We start from the raw sequence: 24,099 nt of genomic DNA, 5'->3' as shown, positions 1-24,099 counted from the left end.
TGGCTTGAGAGTAGGGTGATCTAGCCCCCGGCTGTTCAGTTGGGAAACTTTTCATGCCAGCATAGTTGGATCTTTTCTCTTGTACTGTTTGAATTTCCCGGAGAAGATTTTCAAATATTCTTCCTGGAAGGGGAAGACTTGATTGTCAGTGTTATAAGAATTGAGGTAGGGAAGTAGGTGAGGGGTTTCAGTATTCAGATGACAATGGCCAACTAATCTTCTCAACTAGGCTTTGGCATCCAGAAGCTTCCTAACTGCCAGGCTTTTGCAAAAAGAATGGAGCATGAGAGTGAGCGAGGTGGGGGTCTGACTGCTTTACAAATACATACACTCTGGGCTATTTTTTTTTTTTTAGATATATCTTTATTGATTTCAGAGAGAGGAAAGCAGAGGGAGAGAGATAGAAACATCAATGATGAGAGAGTCATTGATCGAGCCCGCAACCCGGGCATGTGCCCTGACCAGAAATCGAACCCCGATCGCCTGGATCCTAGGCCGACGCTCAACCGCTGAGCCATGCCTGGCCGGGCTGGGCTATTTTTTAAGCACATCCATTTCCCCCATTCAACCCCACTTTTAGAGATTCTGTGATGGCAGATTAATCCTTGGCTTTTGCTGTTTCCACCATAGAATTCAATATTTTCTTTAGTCTGTTCAGTCCTTATGTCTGTTGATTTACAGCTTCAAAAATCATGACAACATTCTGCTCTTTCCCATTCTTTTAATGTTTAACAAAGTTTTGATGAGGTCTTAGAAAGAAGTAGTAGATTCAAGCTTCCACTCAGCAGTCTTTACTTGGAAGTTCAACGAATATATATTTGTTATGTAAAATGCCTTCCTAAGAGAAGTATGGATTTTTTTTAAACCAAACTTGTAGAATGTTTTTCTTCATGTGTTAGCATGCAATGTGTACTTAACAGCATGCCACTTAGTGAAATAAAAACAATTAGGCATAAATACTTGCTTTAGTACCAACTGGCCATACTAATCTTGCCAATTCTCAACAGAAAATTTAACAATACTCCTGAGAATGCTTTGTACATGCTTGTACCCATAATGTAATCAGGGAGTATTAGAGCTGGAAGGAACCCAGATCATCCTGGTCCAACTTCTTCATTTTGCATATAAATATATTTAGGTCCTGCTGAGCCTCACCCAGTGGGTCACACAGCTATTACAGGAAAAGCCTAACTCATTTTCTGGACTGGCCAAGTTGCCTCCACAGATTTTGCTTGGGTCCTGGTCATTGACATGGAACTCAGGCTGAAAACAAGTTCCATTTAAGAGGTGCGAAGACGTCAAGCAAATGTTTAAAATAATGTTTATCAGAAGAAGATCTGGTTACAGGCTCCAATTAGCCTTGATAATTTGAATCATGCAGATGGCCATTACTATCTCAAAGTATTTAAATGTATGAATTGAATATTGTTAGTCACATTAAGATTATTTCTCAGTGCTTAGTGGTAAAACAGATCAAGTTTCTGACTTAACTGATAACTGGTAAAATATTGGAAGGCAGTTTTACTCTTAATTCAGGTAATTTTAGCAGGTGAAAAATTACACATAGGAAATTAGAGGTCATTTGATTTTGAAATATATATCACTAAACAAATTCAATTTCACATAAGCACAGCATTGGCTGTTTACATTGAAAACTGAATCTTTGAGATGAAGTAGCGTTTTTCTGGAGAGAAAGCCTTTAATGGCAGGCTTCCCTGTTGCATTAAAATAGATTCTCCTCCTTCATATTTCTTGTATGCAACTTTTCAGGAATCTATCTACATATTATATGAAGTGAATTGTTCTTCATTAAAACGTCTTGTAAGAGAAACTAAGCTGTATAACTATTGAATATAGTGTGTAAGAACTATAATATGATCCTCTGAACCCACCATTACTCATGCTTTTATTATAGGGTGTTATTGAGTTTGAGATTCTAAGACAGAATTAAAATGTAACAAATTTGTGTTTTCATAAAGGATATAGCAAATGCATGGTCTCCTGAGGGACCAAAGAGGAAGTGTGGATGAATGAACATAATTTCAGCAGTAGCTTGGCAGAGTTTATGGAGGGAAAACCCAGCAAAATGAAAACAAATGTCTTCTTGACATGGCATCAGCTTTGTACATAACAGACAATTTATTATAATAGCGGTGATTATGGTTCCATGGAAAGCAATGGTACTCATAGTGAGCTACAGAGAGGAAATCATTTGTCAAAAAAGGGGAGTTCCTTGGAAGATGGTTTAAGCAGACAGGTCCATAACAAAATGTAGTATACTTTGGAGAGGGAGGGAAATAAATGTGGATGTTATGCTGATTTATTGTTTCTCTGTATAAATGAGATAATTAATATCCTGGGTCTTTGCAGTTGTTTTTCAATAGACAACACCAAATTATTCCTAAATTCACGTTTCGCATCTCATTTGTTACTTAGTTACTGTTACTGGAATAATTATATGACATAAAGTTTAGCTTTCTGATAAATGATACAGCACTTCGTACCAAGATAGTTTATTTCATGGCAGATGATAAAATCTCTGTTTTACACAGGCTTTCAAGAATCTTACCTCTTATACGCCAAGAGGAGGTACATTCTTAAAAATCTCTAATTACTTGCTAGGGTGATTTGGCCCAACTCTTCCCGCGCCTTCATGTGAAGTGCAGCAGATAACTAAGCGCCATCCATCTGTCAAACCCAGAGCAGCTGTTAAAAAATACGCAGCCCGTTTCTTCTCCTGATTTGGAAGTTGGTTGCACAACAGCTGTTTGCAGAGATACAGGTGAAACTTATGTAAATACCGCCATATTCCTTCAAAAATGAAGTAATTCACCTTCTCCGTGCCGGGTGCGAGTTAGCACATTTAGTCTTTCACATCTGCCAGATATGCATTTCCCTTGTACATGTATGTAAACTAGGGGCTCGAGGAGCACAAAGCTCCCAGCATATTGCATAGTTATAGGCAATCTTCTATAGAATGAAGTGTGTATACATTATTTTTCCAAATGTAAAAACAGAAATGCCAAAAACTTTCATACTATTTGAATTGAGGACTTAATTAGGCATGAGACACGGAATTTAATGTAGGAGATATTACCAAAGGAAACTGATCTGATGTCTTTTTAGTGGCTGTGAGAAAAATGACTTGGAAATACTAGAAAGCATCTCATCATTAGTTTACACCTCTAATGAGGCTGTGATATAGAAAGGAGGACAGAAAAAGAGTGCTCGTTTATAAAGGGAGTTAGGTGATTTCTTACCTGGCAGATTTTTCTAACATGGTGAGAAATGAGCTCTAACCACCATGCAATGCTTATGCATTCTGTATACACTTAAATCTGGGTGGTTCATGGATATTTATATATTTAATATGCCCCCCCCACACATGTTGGAAGTTGAGTATTCCATTTAGATTATGAATACTCTTAGGGCAGAAGTTCTGTCATATTTCTGTTAATGGTTCGTAGTTCAACTGACTGTATCTTCCAAATAGCCTCCTACTGAATTCTAATTTAGTAACTATGGCACCATAGAAAGTCTAGGCAGGAATCTTATTTTTCTTAATGCAGGACAAAATTTTAAAATAAAACTTTGCAGATCAGAAGCATGTGGAAAGAGCTACATTCTTGATAAAATTAGAATTCATTATTTATGGGCGCACTCTCATTTATAAAACTTAATACGAATGGTTTTGAGCATAACTTTTGGGAGAATGGTTTCTTTGCTAGCTGGTAAATGCTTATTATCCCTGATCCCTAGAATTTCTAAAAATGCAGCATCTAATTCACATCATTTTGTGACATGACTCCTGGGCTCTTTTTCTAAAATTACATTTATTTGTTTGAGATTCAGAATTTTTATAGCAGCTTTATTGAGATAAAATTGCACTCTTTAAAGTGTACAATTTAGTATATTCATAGAGTTGTGCAACCATCACTTTAAACAAACTAACTCCAGAAGATTTCATCACCCCCAAAAGAAACACTTTATCATTAACAGTCCTTCTTTATTGAATTATTTTTAAGGAGGGAAAAAGTCAACGGAATTAAATGCAGCTACTCTAGCTATTGTATAATCGGGAATGCAGAAAAACTTGGTTGCCATGATGACGCCCTCATATTCACTGTCAAGACAATTTAGAGTGATTGCTGCCAAATATCTTGCTGAATGTGTTATTTTATATGCACTTATAATGGTTTTCTATAATATAGGTTTTAATATTTATCTATAGGAGAAAGGACTCAGAGGCAATCTAAATGGAAGGAGGGGCTGAGAAATTTTAAAGCTGAGTTTCCATTGAATATTCCCTCTGTTCAGTTTATTATTTTTTGTTGTTGTTGTTCTACTTAGGGGACAGCGAGGTTGGGGACTAAGGTACTTGTCTTGCAGTTTTCTGAACAAGCAGCCACTCTTGGTACTGAGCTGTTATTCTAGGTGGTTTCATTGTGGCTAATGGAGACCGCTGGGGGTATAAGGCTCCTCCAGGAGGACTTGTGCTCAGGCACATACAAATATTAGGCTACTCTGTGAAAGACAACTCGATGCTTTTCTTCCTTGGATTTATGATTTGCACTGACTGCTACTTCTTCACTCAGTTTCTGAAGCTGCTGTTTGTACTTGTATGGGGCCTGCTGATTTTCTCATTTCACTAAGAAGTCAGCTTGGATCTCCTGTGTTTCCCTTTATCACCCACTCCCCAAGGCCCACAGCTGATCCTGATCTCTTTTCTTCCAGCCATGGCTGGATAACTTGATAACCACAAGTCCTAGCATTCCTTTCTGGATTTTTCCACACAAGATCAGGAACCAGAATTTAAGATCTCTCTTCTTCCTCCAACGTGATCTTCACATGTATTAGCTATTCATTTTTTTTTTTTTTTTAATGGGGGTTGAGATTTTATTTATGAATTCTTTGTAATTTTATTTTGTTCTCTTTTTCCCCCAAAGTGTTTATTCTTGTCAATATTTTTAAGTTAAGGGGCAGGTACCTTGAAACCAAGAGCCCTACCTGTGTACATTTCTTTGGTTGGCTATGAACACAGAGAGCTCCAGGACTGAACAAATGCCTCGGAATAAATTTAGCAAATGGAATTTTTAACTGCATTTTCCGATCTTGCATTAGAACCCAAATAAAGTACTTCAAGTTTACCTAAGGACTAAGTATACATTATTAGCTTACGAAGCATTTCTTATTTATTTGATTTTTTTTTTTTTCCTGAGAGGGCAACAATAATTAGGGAATATACTTCCAACATGCAAAATGAGTAGCATCTTTCCATAAGCAAGCTTATAATTGGGCTCCTGCAGCCTCGCAGCTTCACATATGGTACTTAGGAGTCAATTAAAGCACCCTAACAAGCAATTACGGGTTTATTGTTTAATTCAATTTCCACAACTCATGCTGTTCCACTCAGAAGTTGCATATATGTCAGTCAGTGTGTAATAATCAGCACACCCTTTATTCAAATGCTGGTTTTGAAGAATGGGACTCCCAGATACTGTGCTCCAAACATTGTGCTCTGCACAGGGAGAGAAAATACAAAGCGGGAAACGAAAGCACTTGGGGGTATGGCAAGAACTGGCTTTTATGTCTAAACAGAGTCATTTAGGTAAGAGCAAGTAGACATGTTTTCTCTACTACTTACAGTTGTCACAGAAATGGAATCGCTAGGGTATTTACTGAGTGAATTTGAGTATATGGAGTGGTTGGCTGGTTGAGCTGAGGCTACTCCAGGGGAAGGGCCTGGGTCTTTAAATGGTGAAGTTGGCTTAGTTGGGCAGGGGTGACCCCAGTCTGTGTGCCAGGAAATACCAGTGCTGGGGGGCCACCTTTCCTGTTCCTCCAATGCTACCAGGGCTCCTGGCCCTCCCTGCATCAGTGCTGGCCTCTTAGGGAGGGGACTAGAGTGGTTCTTTCCTCTCCTCTACAGCCAGAGTGGCTAGGCACAGGCAAGCGGGAGGACTGTTGCAGGCAGCTTCCGAGTGCCGTATAGACGGGCATCCTGACCCCGCCTGCTCTCGGCCCTGAGCCTGGGGTGGAAGGCAGGGTGGCTCGGGCTGCCCTCCCTCACGGTGGCCAGTTCAGAGCACGTCGAGGAAACGTGCTTGCTGTGAGAGAAGGCGTCAAGTTAGCCTTCTTCCCCAAGACAGAGAACTTTGCATTATTCTACCTGTTCTCATGTCCTTCTCAACTCCAGTATTTCTCTGAATGTTGGAGACATTGCAATTGATATTCCAAACTGAGATTTTCAAAAACTGAAGCATGATAGTTGGGAGACAGTGGCTTTGCATTTTACATGGCTCAGGCCCCCCCAAATCCTGGGATTTGTCTTTGGAATGCACGTGCTTAATGTAGATGTGCATTCCTAATTACGCTTGATCTTGAACAAGAAATGAGTCTCCCAGCCTGTTTTCCCTAAGGACACCCAACAGAGTGGGGGGGGGGGCATTCTAAAGGCGACCCGGAGGCTAAAGGGGACCAGGCAGGGTGACTGAGCAAAGGCCTAAACCGAAACCCACCTGCGTGAGAGCAGGGTGGGGAAGTCATGGGAGGCTTGTGTCAAATCTGCTTTTCCTCCTGCCATGGGGACAGGTGACACGGGCTTAGTTCTCAGTCTAGCGAGTGAAGCCATGCCGCAGAGCTAGCAATACCTTCCCCTGTCTTAGAGGCTCAATCACAGCCCCAAAGTGCCCGAGTTCTCCCAAAACCTGTAAATACCTTACCTCACGTGGCAAAAGGGACTTTGCTGGTGTGATTAAGTTAAGCATCTTGCGGTGGGGAGATTACCCAGGTGGGTGCAATGTCATCACAACAGCCCTTATAAGGGGGAAGGAGGGGGCTGGAAGCCACGTGATGAGGGAAGCAGAGAGGCGGTGATAACTACACGCCTGGCTTTGGGGCTGGAGGGAGGCGCTGGGAGTGAAGGATGTCGGTGGCCTCTGGACTCTGGAAAGGACAAGGTACCTGATTCTCCCTAGAGCCTCAGAGGGAGCCAGCCCGGCTGACACCATTTTAACTTGGTGAAACTGATCTTGGACTTCTAGCTTCCAGAACTGTAAGAAAACAAATTTTTGTTCTCTTAAGCTGCTAAGTTTGGGGTAATTTGTTACAGTGGCAACAGGAAAACAATAACACCCGAAAATAAACTAGCATTTTAAAGAAATCTCGTGGGGCTTTCCTGATAAAGGCATGCCTTGGAGATATTGCAGGTTGGTTCCAGACCACCACGATAAAGTGATTCATAATCTTTGCTGGTGGAGGGTCTTGCTTTCAATTTGTAAAGAAACACAACACCTGTAAATCACAGTAAAGCAAAGCGCAGTAAACCGAGGTGTCCCCAAACTGAGGGACAAACAGTTACCCTGCAGAGCATCTGAGCCTCAGCACCCAACACCCAGCTCTCCCCAAGACACGAGGGCCCTGCCTCCCACGCCACGATGGGCTTGGGAGAACCTATCAATTGTACTGAGTGGCACCTTAATGTGCGTGGGTCACTTATTAGGAGACACATAGACACACAAGCCAGTCACAGGCTCAGTGCTCCTGGGCTGCTGTAACTACTGGCGATTCCCGTGTGTGACAGGCTTCGCATTTTTAAAATGCTTCTCAGTGTACATCCTTAATCCAACCAGATTTCTGCCCCTGCATTCTGAGTGTCCTTATGGCTTCAGGGACAGGGGTGAATGCCACTTCAGATAGCAGATGGATACAATTCGGGGAAGACTTTCAAACAGGAAGAAAGAATAAAAAAGATCTCTTTTGGCCCAGGGGGGTGATGCAAAGGAAAAGAGGAGACTGGGGGAGTGGAAGGAGAAGGGGGAGCAGAAGGAACGCGTGTCATGGTTTCCCCTGGCGCGGGGCTGATGTTCTAGCAGTGGAGAGCGTGTCTGAGGAAAACGGGAAAAGCTGAAGTGTTTCTGCCCTGCGTCTTGTTTGGAACTCTGGGAAGAGATGACTTATAGGGGCCCCACTTCAGAAGGAAGCCCTAATGGCTCCCCAGATGCCCCCTGAGTTTCCTGTGCCATAGAGAGTCTGCAGCAGGTCTCCCTTGCCCTGAGGAGAGCGTGTCACCTGATGATGTCCTCTGGCAGGCCTAACAGTAGTACCTAACTTGGATCTCTCAGGGCTCAGATCATATATCCCAGCTGAATATTCTACATTAAGACAGGGTGAGAGCTAGAGGTCTATGACCACTGACCAGGCTGAGAGAGATTGTCATGAGTTTTTTAGCCTGAGATGTGACCTTAACAGTGAATTTCACAGGGCAAACAGTTACCAAGGGGATAAGGGCCACTCACTGCAGATGCTGGCAGAGACTCAGAGAGCTTCGGAAGGACCGTTGTGTAGATCCGAGACCCTTGCTGGCTGCCAAGGACACCCAGATGCCATCCTAGAGAGCAGAGGGGAAGTGACTGAAAGAGTGAGACTGTGCATGTACTTGAAAAAAAATTATTTTAAACAGGAAGGAAACTAATTAAAGTGGCCAAAACTGAGATAGTGTTAATTGGCATTTGTACGTTTCCTGATTGCCTGCTAGGAAGGGGAGCTCTTGAGGATGATTATGTCAGTCTTTAATGAAATAATTGGAGTGGAGTGTACTTCTGCTCTTAGACTCAGCAAGAGGTGGCCTGCCCTGGCCTCCGCCTTGGAGGGCCCTCCTCTGGCCTGCTCCTAGCTCTGACCCTTCCCAAGGGTGAGGAGTCCCACCAGAGCCTATGCCTCCCCTCCTGTCCCCCTATTTAAACTGATCAAATTCCCTGACCAAATGGTCCTGGGCCTGCTCAACAACATGCAGGCATCTCTGTTCTCCGCGTGTGACCCCTGAGGAAAGCTTGCAGTGCCTATGTGTACAATCCAGGCGTGAGGCCTGCCAAGGGTGGGGCTGGTGTGTGAATTGAGTTTTGGGGATTGTCTGTGGTGCCTGCTCACAATGTAAGAAGGGCCCTCCTGGGGTGGAATACATCTTTGAGAAAAAAGGGGCAGACAAGAGACCTAGGGCTGGGCCCATAGTCCTTTTGCTACATACTCTAGCCTGAAACTCCAAGTCATCCCAGAATTTACACTGGAACTTGGCTTTCCGAGACAACATGGAGATATATATGTTAAGGTAGGAGAGTAGAACCACCACTTAACTCTTTAAACTTATGGTTTGTGGCCTCTTGTGTTCCTAACACTGGACCCCATACATATTAGGGCAGCCCAGCATAGTGTCATTACACAAATGTGGAAGATGTAATGTGTTAGTCTTAGCAAAGCTGAATTAAAGAGTCTACAGGTGTGCAGGGCAAGGGCAGGAAGCCACCGCCACATCCTTTGTTTCTCCGCACAGGCATGTGGTGAGCCAGGCCCTGGCCTGGCTCGTGTGGTCTTCGCTGGATACGTGCTTCTGCTCCACACGTCACCCAGGAAGGCCCCGGCACTGCGCTCTTGCAGGACCCTGGCTGTAGTGAAATATTTCTGGTTTTTTCATCTTTGTGTCCCAGGCACCAGTGCGGGGCCCGGCTTTAGATCGCGCTGTCTAGATGTTGGCTGAGCCGAGCAGCTGGTGCCCAACCTCTCCACTCCACGTGCATGTCACCTGAGCTCTGTCCCTGAACTGAAACAGCGCCCAACCGTAGCAAGCTCATAGAGTCCTTCCGTCTTCCCAGCGTGTCACTCCATTTCCTGTTGACCATGCCCTCTTGCAAGGACTTCTTCCTGTCCTTTCTTGTCGACTATTAGAGTTGAACTGGAGTAGGGAGCAACTTCGGAAGAGTCGTGCGGGTGTCCCTGGTGACGGCCATGAGCGCGGTCAGATCTGGAGCAGCAGGCTCTGTCGCTTATGTGCTTTCCAGGCAGAAATGGTAGTGTATTATCACAAGGCCGCAACTCCCACCCTCTCCATATCATACCTGACAAGGAGGCAGACCCATCATGGCATGTCTGACTGTCACAATCTGAAGGTGACAGGCCGAGCGGAAAGACTAGCCATTTAGTTGTAGTTAATCTATTAGTCTTCATGCAAGCCTAAGAAGGCTGCCTAACTGTCCCACATGAACAGCAGTGCCTTTAAAAAAATTAGCTATGAAGCATGCTGAGAATTCATACAAGGCTTTGTTTTGTTTGTTTTGCTAAATTCTCAGATAATTGTACATTTTGTGTCAGCATTTTTTCCCATGCTGCTAGAATTGCAACTCGGATAACAGGGGAAAGCAATTAGAAACTCCTCCCCTGGCCGGTGATTCTTTCTCAAGGCTCAGTGTGTGCAGTAATTAAGAGAAAGACCAAGTGGCTGACCTCAATTCTATGTGCTATGTGCATTTCTAGACACTATGAACAGGAAAACTGACCTCAGGCTTCACAGACATTTTTGGAGGGTTCCGGGTGTCCCTACCACACCCACTCACCAGGGGACAGTTCTTGTCTGGGAGCTCTTGTCTGAGTGGCTTGGCTCAACCAACTGCTTCTCGATCATTCCTTAACAAGAATACGCAGCTGTCCCAGGCAGCTGCTCTAAGAGCTTTCTGCCCAGAGCTTAACATAGCTAACTTTCAATCAGTGCAGGGTAATGAGATTGTTCTGGAGCTATTTGAACTAATTTTACCTCGGAGTACAATTTTCCTCCTGACAATATTTCAAGTTAAATAAATAAAATAGAATTTAGCACTGAAGAGCCACTCCTCCTAAACAATTCAGTTCAGGTAGAAATATATGACGAGACAGGTCTGTAGTAATTGCCTCTCTCTTTCCTAATGGAAAGACCTTTTCCCCCCCAGTCTAGTACAATTAGTTAAATACTCAAAAGCACCAAAACAGAAATCTTTTCTCTAGATCATGTCCTACAAGTGGTTTGTTTTGATCTGAAAGACCAGGACTCAGTTCAACTAAATAACAGACGTCTGACAGATGAATTCTCTGTAATGGCTTATTTTTCCTGCCTGCACGTTGCACGCCTTTTCCATTCAAGACTGAAATACCTATTTTTTCTATGCCAAGTTTTCCCCATTTGTTATCACTACTGGGGAAATGGCAATATGGTACTATGACCTGTCTACCTGCCTGTCACTGCCACTGCTCTGGCGTCCTGGAAGCTCAATTTATAATTGGTTTTGTATATATATAACTATAGTGATATATAGTGACCATGTAAGTGGATAGATGAATGAATGGGTCATGTTCATTGCAGTCTATTAGAGCAGAAGGTGTAGATAATAAAGATCCACGTTATAAACAAAGTCTAGACCACCATGGAGGGAGAGAAAATGTTCTTTACAAGGCTCATTCCTGATCGCAGGCCATAAGCTGTTTTTTTCTGATTATGTTTACTACTTTTCTGATCAGTAATGAAGCCAAAATGGTTCTAATGGTAGGAAAAGCTTTTGTACATCTCCCTAAATATTACTTAGATGTTAAAATTCTGGTCAATTCAGCTTTAGCACAGAGAGGTACCTGTTTTTGCTAGATATGACCACCTCAGTAAGTGAGGTGGAAAGGTGTAAAATTGGCCAGCATTCTTTGTACAAATGTTCACTTTCAGTAAGCTCTTTGTTAAATTTTGTTAGAGATTTTGATCTTGGTACTTCTGGAAGAACTCCCTGTAGGCCTTAGATTTCAGTTTCTGACTCTTCCTGGAGTTGCAAGCTTATATGGTAGCCTAATTTTTGTTGGCACTAAGCAGAGTGCACAGAAGCCTCATTTGGAAATAAAACAATATCCTTGGGAGGGCCATGCAGTCTTTGGAAGAAACTACTGACTTCAAAATTATAATTCAAAGGAGGCTCCAGTCACACTTCTTAGGGATCAAAAGGGTTTGGTGGGATTTGGAAAATCCTTCCTCAATCAAGAACCAAGACAAGTGATGATGGATTCTTCTTAAAGTCACTTTTTACCTTTCATTTCCAGTAACGTTCCTAGTAATATATAACTCTCAGGGCACATGTTCTAATGTACTAAGTGCTCAGTTCTGCCCCTAGCGGTTTATCTGCTTTAATTTATCATATGATGTAGGTATCATCCTCCCCATCCTCTGGATGAGTTGAGTCTTAAGAGAGTTTACATAATTTGTCCAAGATAACAGTAAAAAAAATGGAGAGGCATCGTTAGTTCTGTTTGACACCAAGGCCTACAATTTGATTAGCACATTCTACTAAAGAGGTTCTCTGGATTAGCGTGTCTGTACACCTTTAATATTAGTCACAGAACTTTATTGTGGATGGAAAGTAATATTTTAAAAATATCCTCTGCCCATAGTTGCCCTATGGAATGGGCCCCTGAATCGGGTTGTACCTCTGGCTACCAGTCATCCTTATTTTCCCTAAATGTCTTCAATTTTTATTTTCTTTGTGTGTGTCTATTTTCTTTCCTTTGCTGGTTTTCCAGTTCTTCAGGCTGCTTGCTTGATATTCCTTCAGTGTTTTTCTCCCCTTTCCTCAGGTCCAATACCCAGTCATCCATCAAATGCTTATTAACTAAATGATTCCTTCGATACTAGAATATTCCCAAGAAGAAAATTGCTTCGTTTAACTTGTTCAAGTGTTTGTTTCTAGTTATTTTTAAATTAAGTTTATTGGGGCAGCATTGCTTAATAACGTTATATAATTTCCAGGTGTATAAGGTTATAGTTCCACATCTGTGTCCCCTGCTGTGGGCTCAGCACCCGAAGTCTAGTTTCCTGCCACCGTATGTTTGAGCCCTTACCCCAACACCTCAGGTCGCCCCACCCTCTCCCCCTTGGATAACCCCCACTGTGGCTGTGGCTGTGTTTTCGTTTTGGAAGTTATTCTTCTCACACTGGAAAAGAAATCAGAATCTGGAACTTGAAGGAATCTGAACCTTAATGCCTAGGCCAAACTGACGATCGCATGATCTGCCCTGTGCCAGTTTCTTGGGTTACCCGAGGGGCATGTGTGCAAAGAGCAGCGGCCTTCAGGTGCATGTGGGTGGGCGGGGACCGCTTTCGGGGACGCTTCGGGACCTCCGGGGCCTCGGTTGGCTCGTCTGCTGCGTGAGTGTGTGCGGGAGGATGGGCATGGTCCGCTCCGCGTGACTGTCAGTGCGGCGGCTGGGCTGAGGCCTATCTGATGGGTTGGCCGACTAATGCCGACCTTGGTGCAGGGCCAGAATCGGGTGACAATTCAGACACAGTTTTTTCCTCGCCTTTGTCCCTCAGATTCTGAGGCTGGCCGAGGGAAGTGAGGCATGGGCAGTGGCAGTGTGTGCATATATACCTGGCGGGAGAACGCTAGCCTGATGGATTCAAAACAAATTTAAAAACGAATACAAAGGATAGAAATAATTATAGCATTTATTGAGCCCTTAGTGCGAGAGACTGTGTTAAGAATTCTCACAACTCTTGGTTATATATGTTGCTATACTCATATAGATGAGTTATACTCACTACAGATAAGGAGACTAAAGCATAAAAAATGTAAATAACACATCTCAGCTCACTTAAATCCCAAATGTTTCAATTTGTATTTGCATCCATGTCATTTGACAACAGGGTCTGTTAATTCCAACATATGCTCTAGCTATTCTTTAATTTCTTATGCTTTCATTTATTAATGCAAAATACTTTGATATAGTTATTCGTTAATTCGGTGTATTCTACTTTATATAATTTGCAGAACTTTAAATATTTATCATAGCATTCAAATGTTAGAGATTCATTTTCTAGAAGGTCTTTTGAATATTGTAAAATTTCTCACTATAAAAATTCTCATTTTTAAGAGAGGGGAGGGGTTAAATTTCTAGTAGCGATGCTTTTTAAAAATATTTAAAGTTCTTCATGTTATCCAGTGCATTCTCATTTTGGGGGAAAAATTTACTTGGCCTGATAAAAATCCCCTAAATCGATTCCAAATTGTTTATCTAAACATACAATGCAGATAATATCTGCTCTGATACTACTTAAAGTATCTTGCTGTATTCATTGTTAATGGCTGTAATGTTCCCAATTTTAAATAATGCAGGTGATGTTGGCTTGATGTGTGATTAATTCTGTTCCCAGGATGTGGCTAACAAAGCTACTCAAAATTAATGACTATTCTCACCTGCCACAGTGCAGATATACAAACTGGGAAGTAATATGCGTGCATCCATTGTCATCTTAGCTAATTCCTTGGATCTAAATCATTAGATAGGTTTGGCTTTCTAAAAAATGTTATTCAGATTGACTTGTTTGTTGTGCTCAGAATAAAGAGAATAATTCAGAATGTAAGAATGGGTAACTAAAAGGAACCCCTATGTACAGTGACCCTGTACTGGAGTAGTTTATATATATAAAGAGTTTTAACAATGTTGATCCTAAGCTGCAGTCTGTTTATTCCTTGTAACTTGGTAAATTTTAAAGAGCTGTAATAAAAATGATCCTACACAATGGTTTCTTTAAGATCATGAACTGAGCAAATGCTCATTAACACGCACGAGGTCCAATGACACCATGCCAAGTGTGAGTGGGCAGTGGGCAGGCTGATCAAAACCGCCCGGGGCATTTACAGTCAACATATCCCTGGGTTTCTCCCCCTGAGATGCTGATACAGCAGGTCTGAAGTCATGCCATGGAATTTCTGTCTTCTCATAGACATCTATGGTTAGGAATCAGTTTAGAATAGTTTTCAACTGGGGGCAGTGTTTGGCAGTGTCTGGAGTAATTTTGGTTTTCACAACTGGGAGGGTATGTGTGCTACCAGTATCTAATGGGTAGCAGCCTGACATGCTGATAGATATCCTACAACACACAAGAAACACTCATGTACCCACACATACAAAAAAAAAATTTTCAGTCTAAAATGTCAATAGTGACAAGATTTAGAAATGCTCTTCTAGAGAATGTAAAGATATATTATTAGAGAGTCTATAATTAAAGATTAATAAAAGATGTTCAAATGTATTATTCATAATAAGTTAGTCCAAACATCAAACAAAAAGCAAAATTTTATAAATGTTTTAGTTATTTTACGGTATGACTAGAGACAGTCTAGTTCACAAAGTATGTGAAAGGAACTTGGGAGAGTTCTCTATCTGCAATTGGTAGTGGGGATTATCTGAATCAGTATGCCTGTATTTGAAAAAAAGTTAAGATTTTTAACTGTTCCTGAAATTTTAATGAGAAAAAAGTTTACTTATTGGCAGCAGAAATTTTCTTAAATGCTGTGAAGTGAACACAGGACCACTTCTATAAGTGACATTTAAACAAGCTAACTGACAAGAAAATCTAGGAAGACTTCAGATGTTTCTGTGGGTTTGTTCTTTTTTGTCTTCATATTACTCTTACGGGTTCTCTTACCTACCTTTGTATCATCCCTAGGGATCAGATGCTCATAAACAGGACATATATAAATACTGAAAGTTATTTCGGTTGCTGTTATTTCGGTTATTTGGATTAATAATGTAACCAATTAACTCCTCAAATACCTCCACTGGCAGCAATAGCCATTAAATTTTTAGAAGTGTGGGTAGCTCTGTTGAACACCTTTTGCAACCACAGTGATAACTAAATTTTCACATGTTAGGGGATTCTGCTCTTTTTGCCAAAAGAACCAGCAGCAGACTGATTTACTCAAAATAATAAAATAACCCATGTGTGTATTTTTTTTTAGCTGTCTCATGCATCTCTGATGACAACCAGTTGGCAGAAATGACTGAATGCCTCAAGCAGGCAAACATGCCCCCCCTTGTGCAGGAATGCACCGTTCCATGTCGGGACGACTGCACCTTCACTGCTTGGTCCAAGTTCACGCCCTGCTCCACAAATTGCGAAACAACCCGAAGTAGAAGGCGACAGCTCACAGGTAAGGTGACTTTTCATGGCTTAGCTTCACAGCGGTGATGCATGCCTGAACTTCCCAAGGACAATGGAAGCCCTAGAAAGAGGAAATGGTACCAGGTCCCCTGCTCCCCGACCCTTCCCTGCCATTCTGTCCCCTCTGTGCCTGTGCTTAGCACATCCTATGTACTCAGTTAATATTTGTTAAATGAAGGATCAGTGGGAACCATTCTGTAGCTATGGACTTCTCTGTACAGCTTTATAATCTTTGTAGTAGTCATAAATGGCAATATATTTACCAACTTTCCTGGAATGGTTAATGGCTAAATTTTCTGGTGTTTGCCATGCCAGGATCTCAGCAAGGTTGAAAGCAGTAATTATTTGTAAAGAACATCAAAGTTATATCTAACTTATGTCATCATCTTCCGCTATTACCTTATGAGCAATTTAACATTTTGAAATTTTAGTAGTGTGAAGTAAAAATCAAGTTGCATACATAGATTCTGCTTTTGTGGTATATTATTAATTATTGATTCTGTTTGCATCCATGAAATTTAATGGAAATGAAAGCAATCACTAGTTTAATCAAGGTCCTGGAGGATTTTTTGCCTGTAATATACAAATACTTGAGGCAGTAGTGTATTTTACTACTTGTCTAGGTAAATATGCCAGAACTTCTCTTAATTATACATGTACTTGTATATGTAGAAAACTTAATTCAGGGAATGGAGAACCAAAGGAAAAATGCCAAAATAATCATTGGGATAATAAAATTGGTGTTGACAGTGAAAAACCCAGTACAATGACCATTTGTTATCAGCAGTTCAGGTGCTAATTCTCTTGTTTTCAAGACCCCTTTGTTTGAATGCATTGCTTATGAATGTTTTAAATTTAACTCACTCCAATAGATTTACTTAATGGGTGAGAGCATTTAACAGTATTTCTGCATACAAATCAGGAGCCCATTCATAAGTGAAGGTGAAAGTTATAATCACATATAGGAACATCCAATAAAATAAGCTGTACTTTGTGCTCTCTCCTCTACAAAAATCTTTGCTTATATAATTTTAAGCAACATTGCTTATGTTTCTAAGATTAAACAATATAACAGGATACATAATGGGACAGGAATAATTTCAAGTTCAGGAGGCTACTCAAGTGAAACTTGGTTTGCATGTTCATCCATAATGCTTTATATCTTAGGGATGAGCAAGAATCTCCTATAGAGGGGGCAAAAAATTTTAATTAGAGACCAGTTTTTCTGCCTTGAAGTTTACCCTTGATATTTTATACTTGCAAACTGAAAGGAAAATATTAAAAAATTTGGATTACTTTTTTTATTTTACAACCAGCATAGTTTATTGTGAATTGTCAAAATTTTAATGAATTTAACTTATTTTATTTTTTTTAACTTATTTTAAAAATATTTTATGAAAATATTGAACTGTTGAACATTTTTCTACAAACTATCTTAAAAATTACTTGTACTAAAAATGTATTTAGAATTTATTTTCTAAATTATTAACTGCTATGCTTTTAGCTGGCTAAATGATCTTTTGTGTGTCTTAATATCTAAGTTACACCAAAACAACTGGTCAATTTAATACATGAGTTCTGCAAAAATACTAGTCAAATAAATCATTTATTATTGTTGTTGAAAAAAAGGGTAATGAATTGAAATTTTCAACTTCTGAAGCTTATTTTGATTGTGACATAATGCATGCATTTTGTTTTCTTCCATATAATTTGGTAGTAAACTTACTAAGCAATCCCTAACATGAGTGACAATAAAAGGCATGAACTCAGACCACAAAACAATGTGACTCTTTAACACACTGCCCATGGAGAAGCACACACACAAATACAGGCCCCTCTACATTGAATAGGGGACTATCCAGGGTGTTTGTTTTTCTTTTTCCATTTCTAACAGGAGACTTCAATATCTGGGTGTGCTTTCTGTTTGTTTTTTTGGAGTTAAAACTCCTTATTGTCCTGTCCAGGGAGCCCACACACAGGAATCTGTGGGGCAGGGGTGAGGGGCAGCACAGGCCCTTCCCACGATTCAAAGAGAAGAGGGAGCCATGGTAGGTGGGAGGAAACCGCTCCCCTTCAACTCCCCGTTGGTGCTGCTGCTCTGATGGCCCCCACATCTTGGACCCAAGGGGTGCCATCACCAACATGAGGCCCACACCTGGCACCAGGGCCAGGCTTTGTTTCCACTGCTCTGATCTACAGGGTGTCACTCATCCCTCCAGCCTGACTGGGGGAGCCCTAGCCCCAAATTGCAGGGGGAGATGGGCCCAAGTGCTCAGAGGCCCTGGAAGAATGGGAAGAGGGGGCTGCAAAGTCCGGAGGGCCCGAGGAGATGGGCCACAAACTATCCCTAGTGCAGCTTCTGGCCAAAGGGGAGCCCATGCGGCCCTCCTGGACCATTCTAGAGGCTAGTGGTGAGGCTCCAGGGCAGCTTAGCTTATGGAGACTTCCTAGTGTACCCTGCCCACCCCAGGACCAGAGCCCTGGCAGGAGGACAGGCTCCAAATCCATCTCTGGCCCCATCTGGTGGATCCAAAGTTCCCCACCATGCACCAAACTGAGGCAGAGGGAGTCCAGCAGGCAGCACAGGAGCAGCTCTACAGAGGGAAGCTAAAACCTTTCCAACAGAGGAACAGAGAGGGTGCCTCAAGCACTGGGGTCACCAGCTGGGGAAGGAAGGAACAGGGAACTTCTGAGTGACAGTGAGACACAAGACGCAACTAAACACCCCTAGCCCCTGCTCACCCTCAGCCCTATTCCATCCCACTTAGCCCAGACCCCTGGGTCAAAACCAGCAGCAGGCCCATCCCTACCTTTTGGGGTGAGTTGTATCTAAACAAGATCATCACAGGCCTTAGATATAGTGGTAATCAAATCAGTGCTTTATATAATGCTGGAAATAATCCAGTACATAGAAGATACATCCAGGTTTTAATATATATAATAACTGGATGACTAATACACACATATTTAATACTTACTTTAGTTCTGTGATTTTTTATGGGATCAGTCAAAAATTTCCCTCTGACTTAAGGAGAAAAATGTCTCTAGAGTTATAGTAGTGATTGATTTTTTAAAAAATTATTAGTAGCTGATTCGAATCCAAAGGTTAATGCTGCTTTTGACTAGAAAGTAGTCAAAGTAAAGATCACTGATAAGTTGTTCCTTATTGTGAGAACCATTTCTGCATTAACTAACTTGCTCAAATCCTTCAGTGATGGCATGTAATTAAGAAAGATCATAAATACAGAGACAGTATATATTGTACAGAATATTTGTTCTGCCAGGAACTTTCAGTTGCCTTGTAGATGAACATTTTCTTTCTTCTCTCTCTCTCTCTCTCCATCTCAACCTCTCTTCCTCTTTTCTTCTCCCTTCTTAAAATGTTCTTGTTTCAATGATACTATGAACATTTTTTGTTTACCACTTACATGTGCTAGGCTTTGGGCATACTGCAAGGGAATCAGATAGACATGATCCTAACTTAGAGCTTACAGCCTAGTGGGAAACAGATTTTACTAGTATAGTACCTGCTCAGTGTAGTGCAGCACAGTGGAGTACCTGCTCCAGGAGCTGTTATAAAGGGTGAGGTATTGCTTTTGTATTGCTGCTGTTACAAACTACCACAAATGTGTTGGCTTAAAACAATACAAATTTATTATCTCACAGCTCTGTAGGTCTGAAGTCAGACATGGGTTTCATGGGGCTGAAAACAGGATCTTGGCAGGATTGAATTCCTTTATAGGGGAAAAGCTCTTTTCTTTCCTTTTCTGGCTTCTGTAGGCTGCTCACATTCCTTGGCTCATGACTCTCCTTTCCCCCATAATGAAATCTAGTGACATTGCATCTCTGTGACAACTCTTCCATAGTCATATTTTCTCTGACTTTCCAGTCAATCAGAAAAGGTCCTCTGATTTTAAGATGATGTGATTAGGTTAGTCCCACCCAAAGAGTCCAGACTAATGTCATCTCAAAGTCTATAATCTTAGTCACATCCGCAAAGTTGATTTTGCCATCTAATGGAGCATGATTACTAGTTCAGGGCTTATGATGTGACCAGCCTTGGAGAAGCATTATTCTGCCTACCACTAAGTACCACTAGAACACCCGGTCTAGACCTGAGATGCAGAGGGTGTTCACGATGGCTTCCTGGAGGGAGTAATCTACTAGTTTGGACCTGACGGGCATGTAGGCATTAACTAGGCTGTGGAGGATGATAGAACTGGTGAGAATGTCTGGAGTAGAGCATGCAAAGGCAAGAAATCAAGTGAGTAATTTCTAGGAACTGAAAGATGCTCAATATTACTAGCTTGCAACATGTGTCGACACAAGAAATGTCCAAACCTAAAGAGAATTTTTATAAGAGTTTGAGACAAAAACTGACAACATATGCCAGGGAGCAGGATCTCTAATGCTCCAGAGAATAAGTTTTGCAGTTTCTTTTATGCATTTGAAATTGAGAACATAAAGAAGATTATATGAGGTAGAAAAAAGCTAGGCAGGAATTGGATTTCAAGGTTATGTGCTTTCTTAAGGGTGGTTACATCTTCGAGGGGTTCTTGTTATGTCATCTCAAAGGTGTGTCAACCTAGATTCACAAAAACAATGGACTTGCTTAAACAAGGTTTGCTTAAAAACCTTTCACTGAAGAAGTTCCAGGCCTGGGCATGACTATCCACCATGCCCAGCCTAGTTAGCTTATGAATATTACAGCACCCCATTTTCATCCACACACGCCAGAAGCAGAGTGGGTCAACACAGGCAGGAGGCAGACACTTATGGGCTCAGATCCTATGGTCCTTGATAACCATGGTGAGAAGTCCAGATTTCATTCCATGAACTGATGAGTCACTGGAGAGTTTAAGGTAGATGAATGATGTGATGAGGTTTCAGTCTTTGTAAGCTGGTCCTCTCTGCAGTGTGGGGAACAAATTGAAGGGAGTGAGGTACAGTGGCAATAAGATTTTGGAAGAAGCCGTTGTAGTGATTTAAGCTGGTGATTTGGAGATGAGCTTAAATATGGGTAGTTTTTGGTTAGAATGGAAACAATGGACTAATTCAAGAGAGATTTTGGTATTTGAAATCACAAGTCTTTGTCATTAAATAGATATAGGTAATATAACAGAATGATTCGAGTATGACATTTCCAGATTTTGACTTGGTCATGTTGATATAACTGGGAAATGCAGAAGAAGGAAAGATAGCAGTACCAAGAGGATGAGTGTGGGTTTTGCCAGGTTGAATCTGATTAGTCTTTTAGGCATAGATTTCTAGTCTGTGGCTCAGAAGCTTGAGCAAGAAATATGGGCTGAAGAAAATAATGAGGGATTTAAGAGTTCTAGATGGTTATTTAAACATTCGTATGGGTAAAGATTAAGGGTCAGAGAAGATGAGAATCTAGGGCAGTGCCTCCAGGAATCCCATCAGTTCAGGGAGGTACAGAGGGAGAAAAAATAAACAATAAGGTGTGCCCAGAGGGATAGTGGGGGTGTGGGGTAGGGGTGAGGGACAAAAAGTAAGGTGTGATGGAACTTGGAAAGGATATTTTAAGAGTGATAAAGTCATGTTCTGAACTATCTTTGAACAACCAAGTCTGGAATATAAGGGATAAAAGATATTTCAGGGCTTTGTTTTATTACTTTGGCAAGAGGAAGTAGTTTCAAGCAATAGGTAGACTCAGAATCCAGGGTTAAGTGTGTTGAGAAGACAGTGGAAGTAGCAGAGATGGAGACAATAATACTTTATGGACATTTGGGAAATACCAGAGATTTGGGTAAGTTAAATGATGATGGAAAGGATCCAGTCCTGTTGATATATTTCTCAACCAGTAAATTTTCATAGCCGTAATAGGGACTGTGTTTTTCAAACATATTCTTAGGAAGTGCCCCTAATTGGGAGAGGCAAGTGAATACATTCTCCCAGAGGGACAGTGGTGTGTCTGAAGCTTCTGCAGGATTTTTTCGGGTCCTGTAGGAATCCTTCTTGTTTGTTGTGGCCATAATCATCAGGGAAGGCCCTGGCCTGGTTGTCCCGATACATTAACAATGTGACTTTGCTCCCAGGTCAGGGCACATACAGAAAGCAACCAATGGGAGCATGAATAGGTGGAACAACAAATCAGTGTTTCTCTCGATTTCTCTCTCTCTCTCTCTTTCATCAATCAATAAACATTTTTTTTTTTAAAAAAGCATCCCAGGTCAGGGCACATACAGAAAGCAACCAATGGGAGCATGAATAGGTGGAACAACAAATCAATGTTTCTCTCGATTTCTCTCTCTCTCTCTTTCATCAATCAATAAACTTTTTTTTTTTTTTTTTAAAAAGCATCAGGGAAGGCCACAAAGCCAATCATCAGGTGACAACTATAGAATTGTTGTGTGTAATATAAACTGTAAGACAAGGAGAATGCAGCCCATGCTTTAGCTTGTATCAGGTATTTCTAAAACAGCCATACAGACTGGAAATAGATCAATAAAAATGCCTGCTTTTAATAACCAACCATGGCTAGCTAAGGACCCACTAATGAGGAAACAAAAAGTGGAATTACCAGATCTAGGAAAACTTGTAGGAACCTAGAGGAAGCGTGTTGACAGAAAAGTTTAATCAAGTTACAGGCCAACTTGGAATCCATTAAACATGATTATCTAGTACTCAGAGCTGTGAGAAATGACTCTGCATTGTCATTACCCAAAGTTGGGATTGCAACAAAAAAGCCCATCAAAGTCATTTGGTAAAGTCATATTCAGAATCCTTAAGTTAAAAGTCTCTCAAAGTAGAAGTCATAGCTTTTTCTCAGAATAAGTTATCCAATATGATTTTAGCATTTATTTCAGTCTACTGATTTTGTCAGTGTTGTGAGATGCCTGATAATGGGAAACAAAGTAAGTTCCACTTTGTCTATCACACCGAAGTGACACCGAGCCTCACTCCACTGTACGGGAGGATATTATTTTGCTCCTTGAATACATAATCTGTTTTTAAAAAGTTACTTGAAAAAAGAGGGAAGTAGTCAATATTTATACCATTCTGTTAGTTTCCCTGGCAACCATTAATTTCAAGGAAAATGGTAACAGGGTAATCAATCTGTTTTTATCAACAAATTGTAGGGAAAATAATAAATAAATTAACAAGAATTTTCTAGCTGTTGAGCCACTCTAGCAAACATTTGCTCAGTATTTTGTGCCACTCTCCAACATAAAACCACTATTTTTTGGTTAAGTTGACTTGAATTTCACAGTTACTCTAGGAGTTGCTTACACTGTCCTAGGATTTAGTTCCATGCACAAGAGTGAAGCACAAAGGCTTTACTTTAAGACTTACTGTTTGTAAGAGCTTTTACATATAACAATGTGAGTGACTTTTAACAAAAGAGCAGACGTGAAACTAATACACCGATGCTTCTTGTTGGAACAGGAAAAAGCAGGAAGAAGGAGAGATGCCAGGACGCCGACATGTACCCTCTAGTGGAAACAGAACTATGTCCCTGTGATGTGTTCATATCCCAGCCTTATGGAAACTGGTCAGACTGCATCCTCCCTGAGAGCAGAGGGGAGCCCCGGCGCGGGCCGCGGGTGCGAGGAGCCGGCCAGGGGTGCGGGCCGGGCAGGCGCTTCCGAGCCGTGGCCTGCTCCGATGCGGGCGGCAGGCCCGCGGCCCCGTCCCGCTGCGGCAGCGCTGGTAAGGCGGGCGCGGGCGCATGTGAACAGTGGCACACGACATTGTTCCGTAATGGTTTCCGTTCTTTCGTCAGTGACACAGTGCATCTCATAAAATAGGGACACGGGAAGTGCACATAACCGTTATCATCTGGATCGCCTTTTGGATCCATGACTCCCTTGCTTGCTGGCAGTGAGCACAGTTGCTGTAGTTCACGGAGAAAGCCAAAGCCCAATACAAATGAATGTATTTTGTGAATGTATTTTATTGGTGCTCTGATCATATAGAAAGGATCAGGCCTTGAATCTTCTAAGGATGTTTACAAAATACCAGTGAAAATTAATTTTAAATGTTTTACAATACAATGCATAAGTTCACTCTGATTAGTAAAATAAAACGGGGGGGAGGGTAGAAATTTGGCCATCTGGGAGAGTTTTGTGAGATGTTAATCAGGTAGAAGATGTTTTTTATTTTTGTTTTTCTTTTATTTGAACTCGAAGTTGAAACATACGGGTGAATGGAGAAAAGACTGAAGATTTAATATAGTTGGGTTAAACATTGATGGAAGAGGCTGAGACTAATGATTACAGTGGAATTTATGAATTTCATGCTCTATTTGTAGGGAGCAGGTTACTATTTTTTTAAAGAGACTGAACAAGTTAGGA

At 41.4% G+C, this 24,099-nt stretch overlaps 1 protein-coding gene across 1 annotated transcript in view; it reads left to right on the top strand.

The window, feature by feature from the left end:
• Positions 1-24,099, top strand: part of THSD7B (thrombospondin type 1 domain containing 7B) — a 630,654-nt gene that overhangs the window by 408,609 nt on the left and 197,946 nt on the right. The window contains exons 12-13 of the mRNA XM_087819873.1: positions 15,579-15,770; positions 23,192-23,455. Of these exons, the coding sequence (XP_087675999.1) occupies positions 15,579-15,770; positions 23,192-23,455 (456 nt within the window). The remainder of the gene's footprint in view (positions 1-15,578; positions 15,771-23,191; positions 23,456-24,099) is intronic.

Source organism: Miniopterus natalensis, chromosome 8, assembly GCF_054644295.1.
Source record: "Miniopterus natalensis isolate mMinNat1 chromosome 8, mMinNat1.hap1, whole genome shotgun sequence".
Classification (NCBI taxonomy): Eukaryota; Metazoa; Chordata; class Mammalia; order Chiroptera; family Miniopteridae; genus Miniopterus; species Miniopterus natalensis.
The sequence above is the reverse complement of the archived record's forward strand: the minus strand, read 5'-3'. Positions and strand labels throughout refer to the sequence as shown.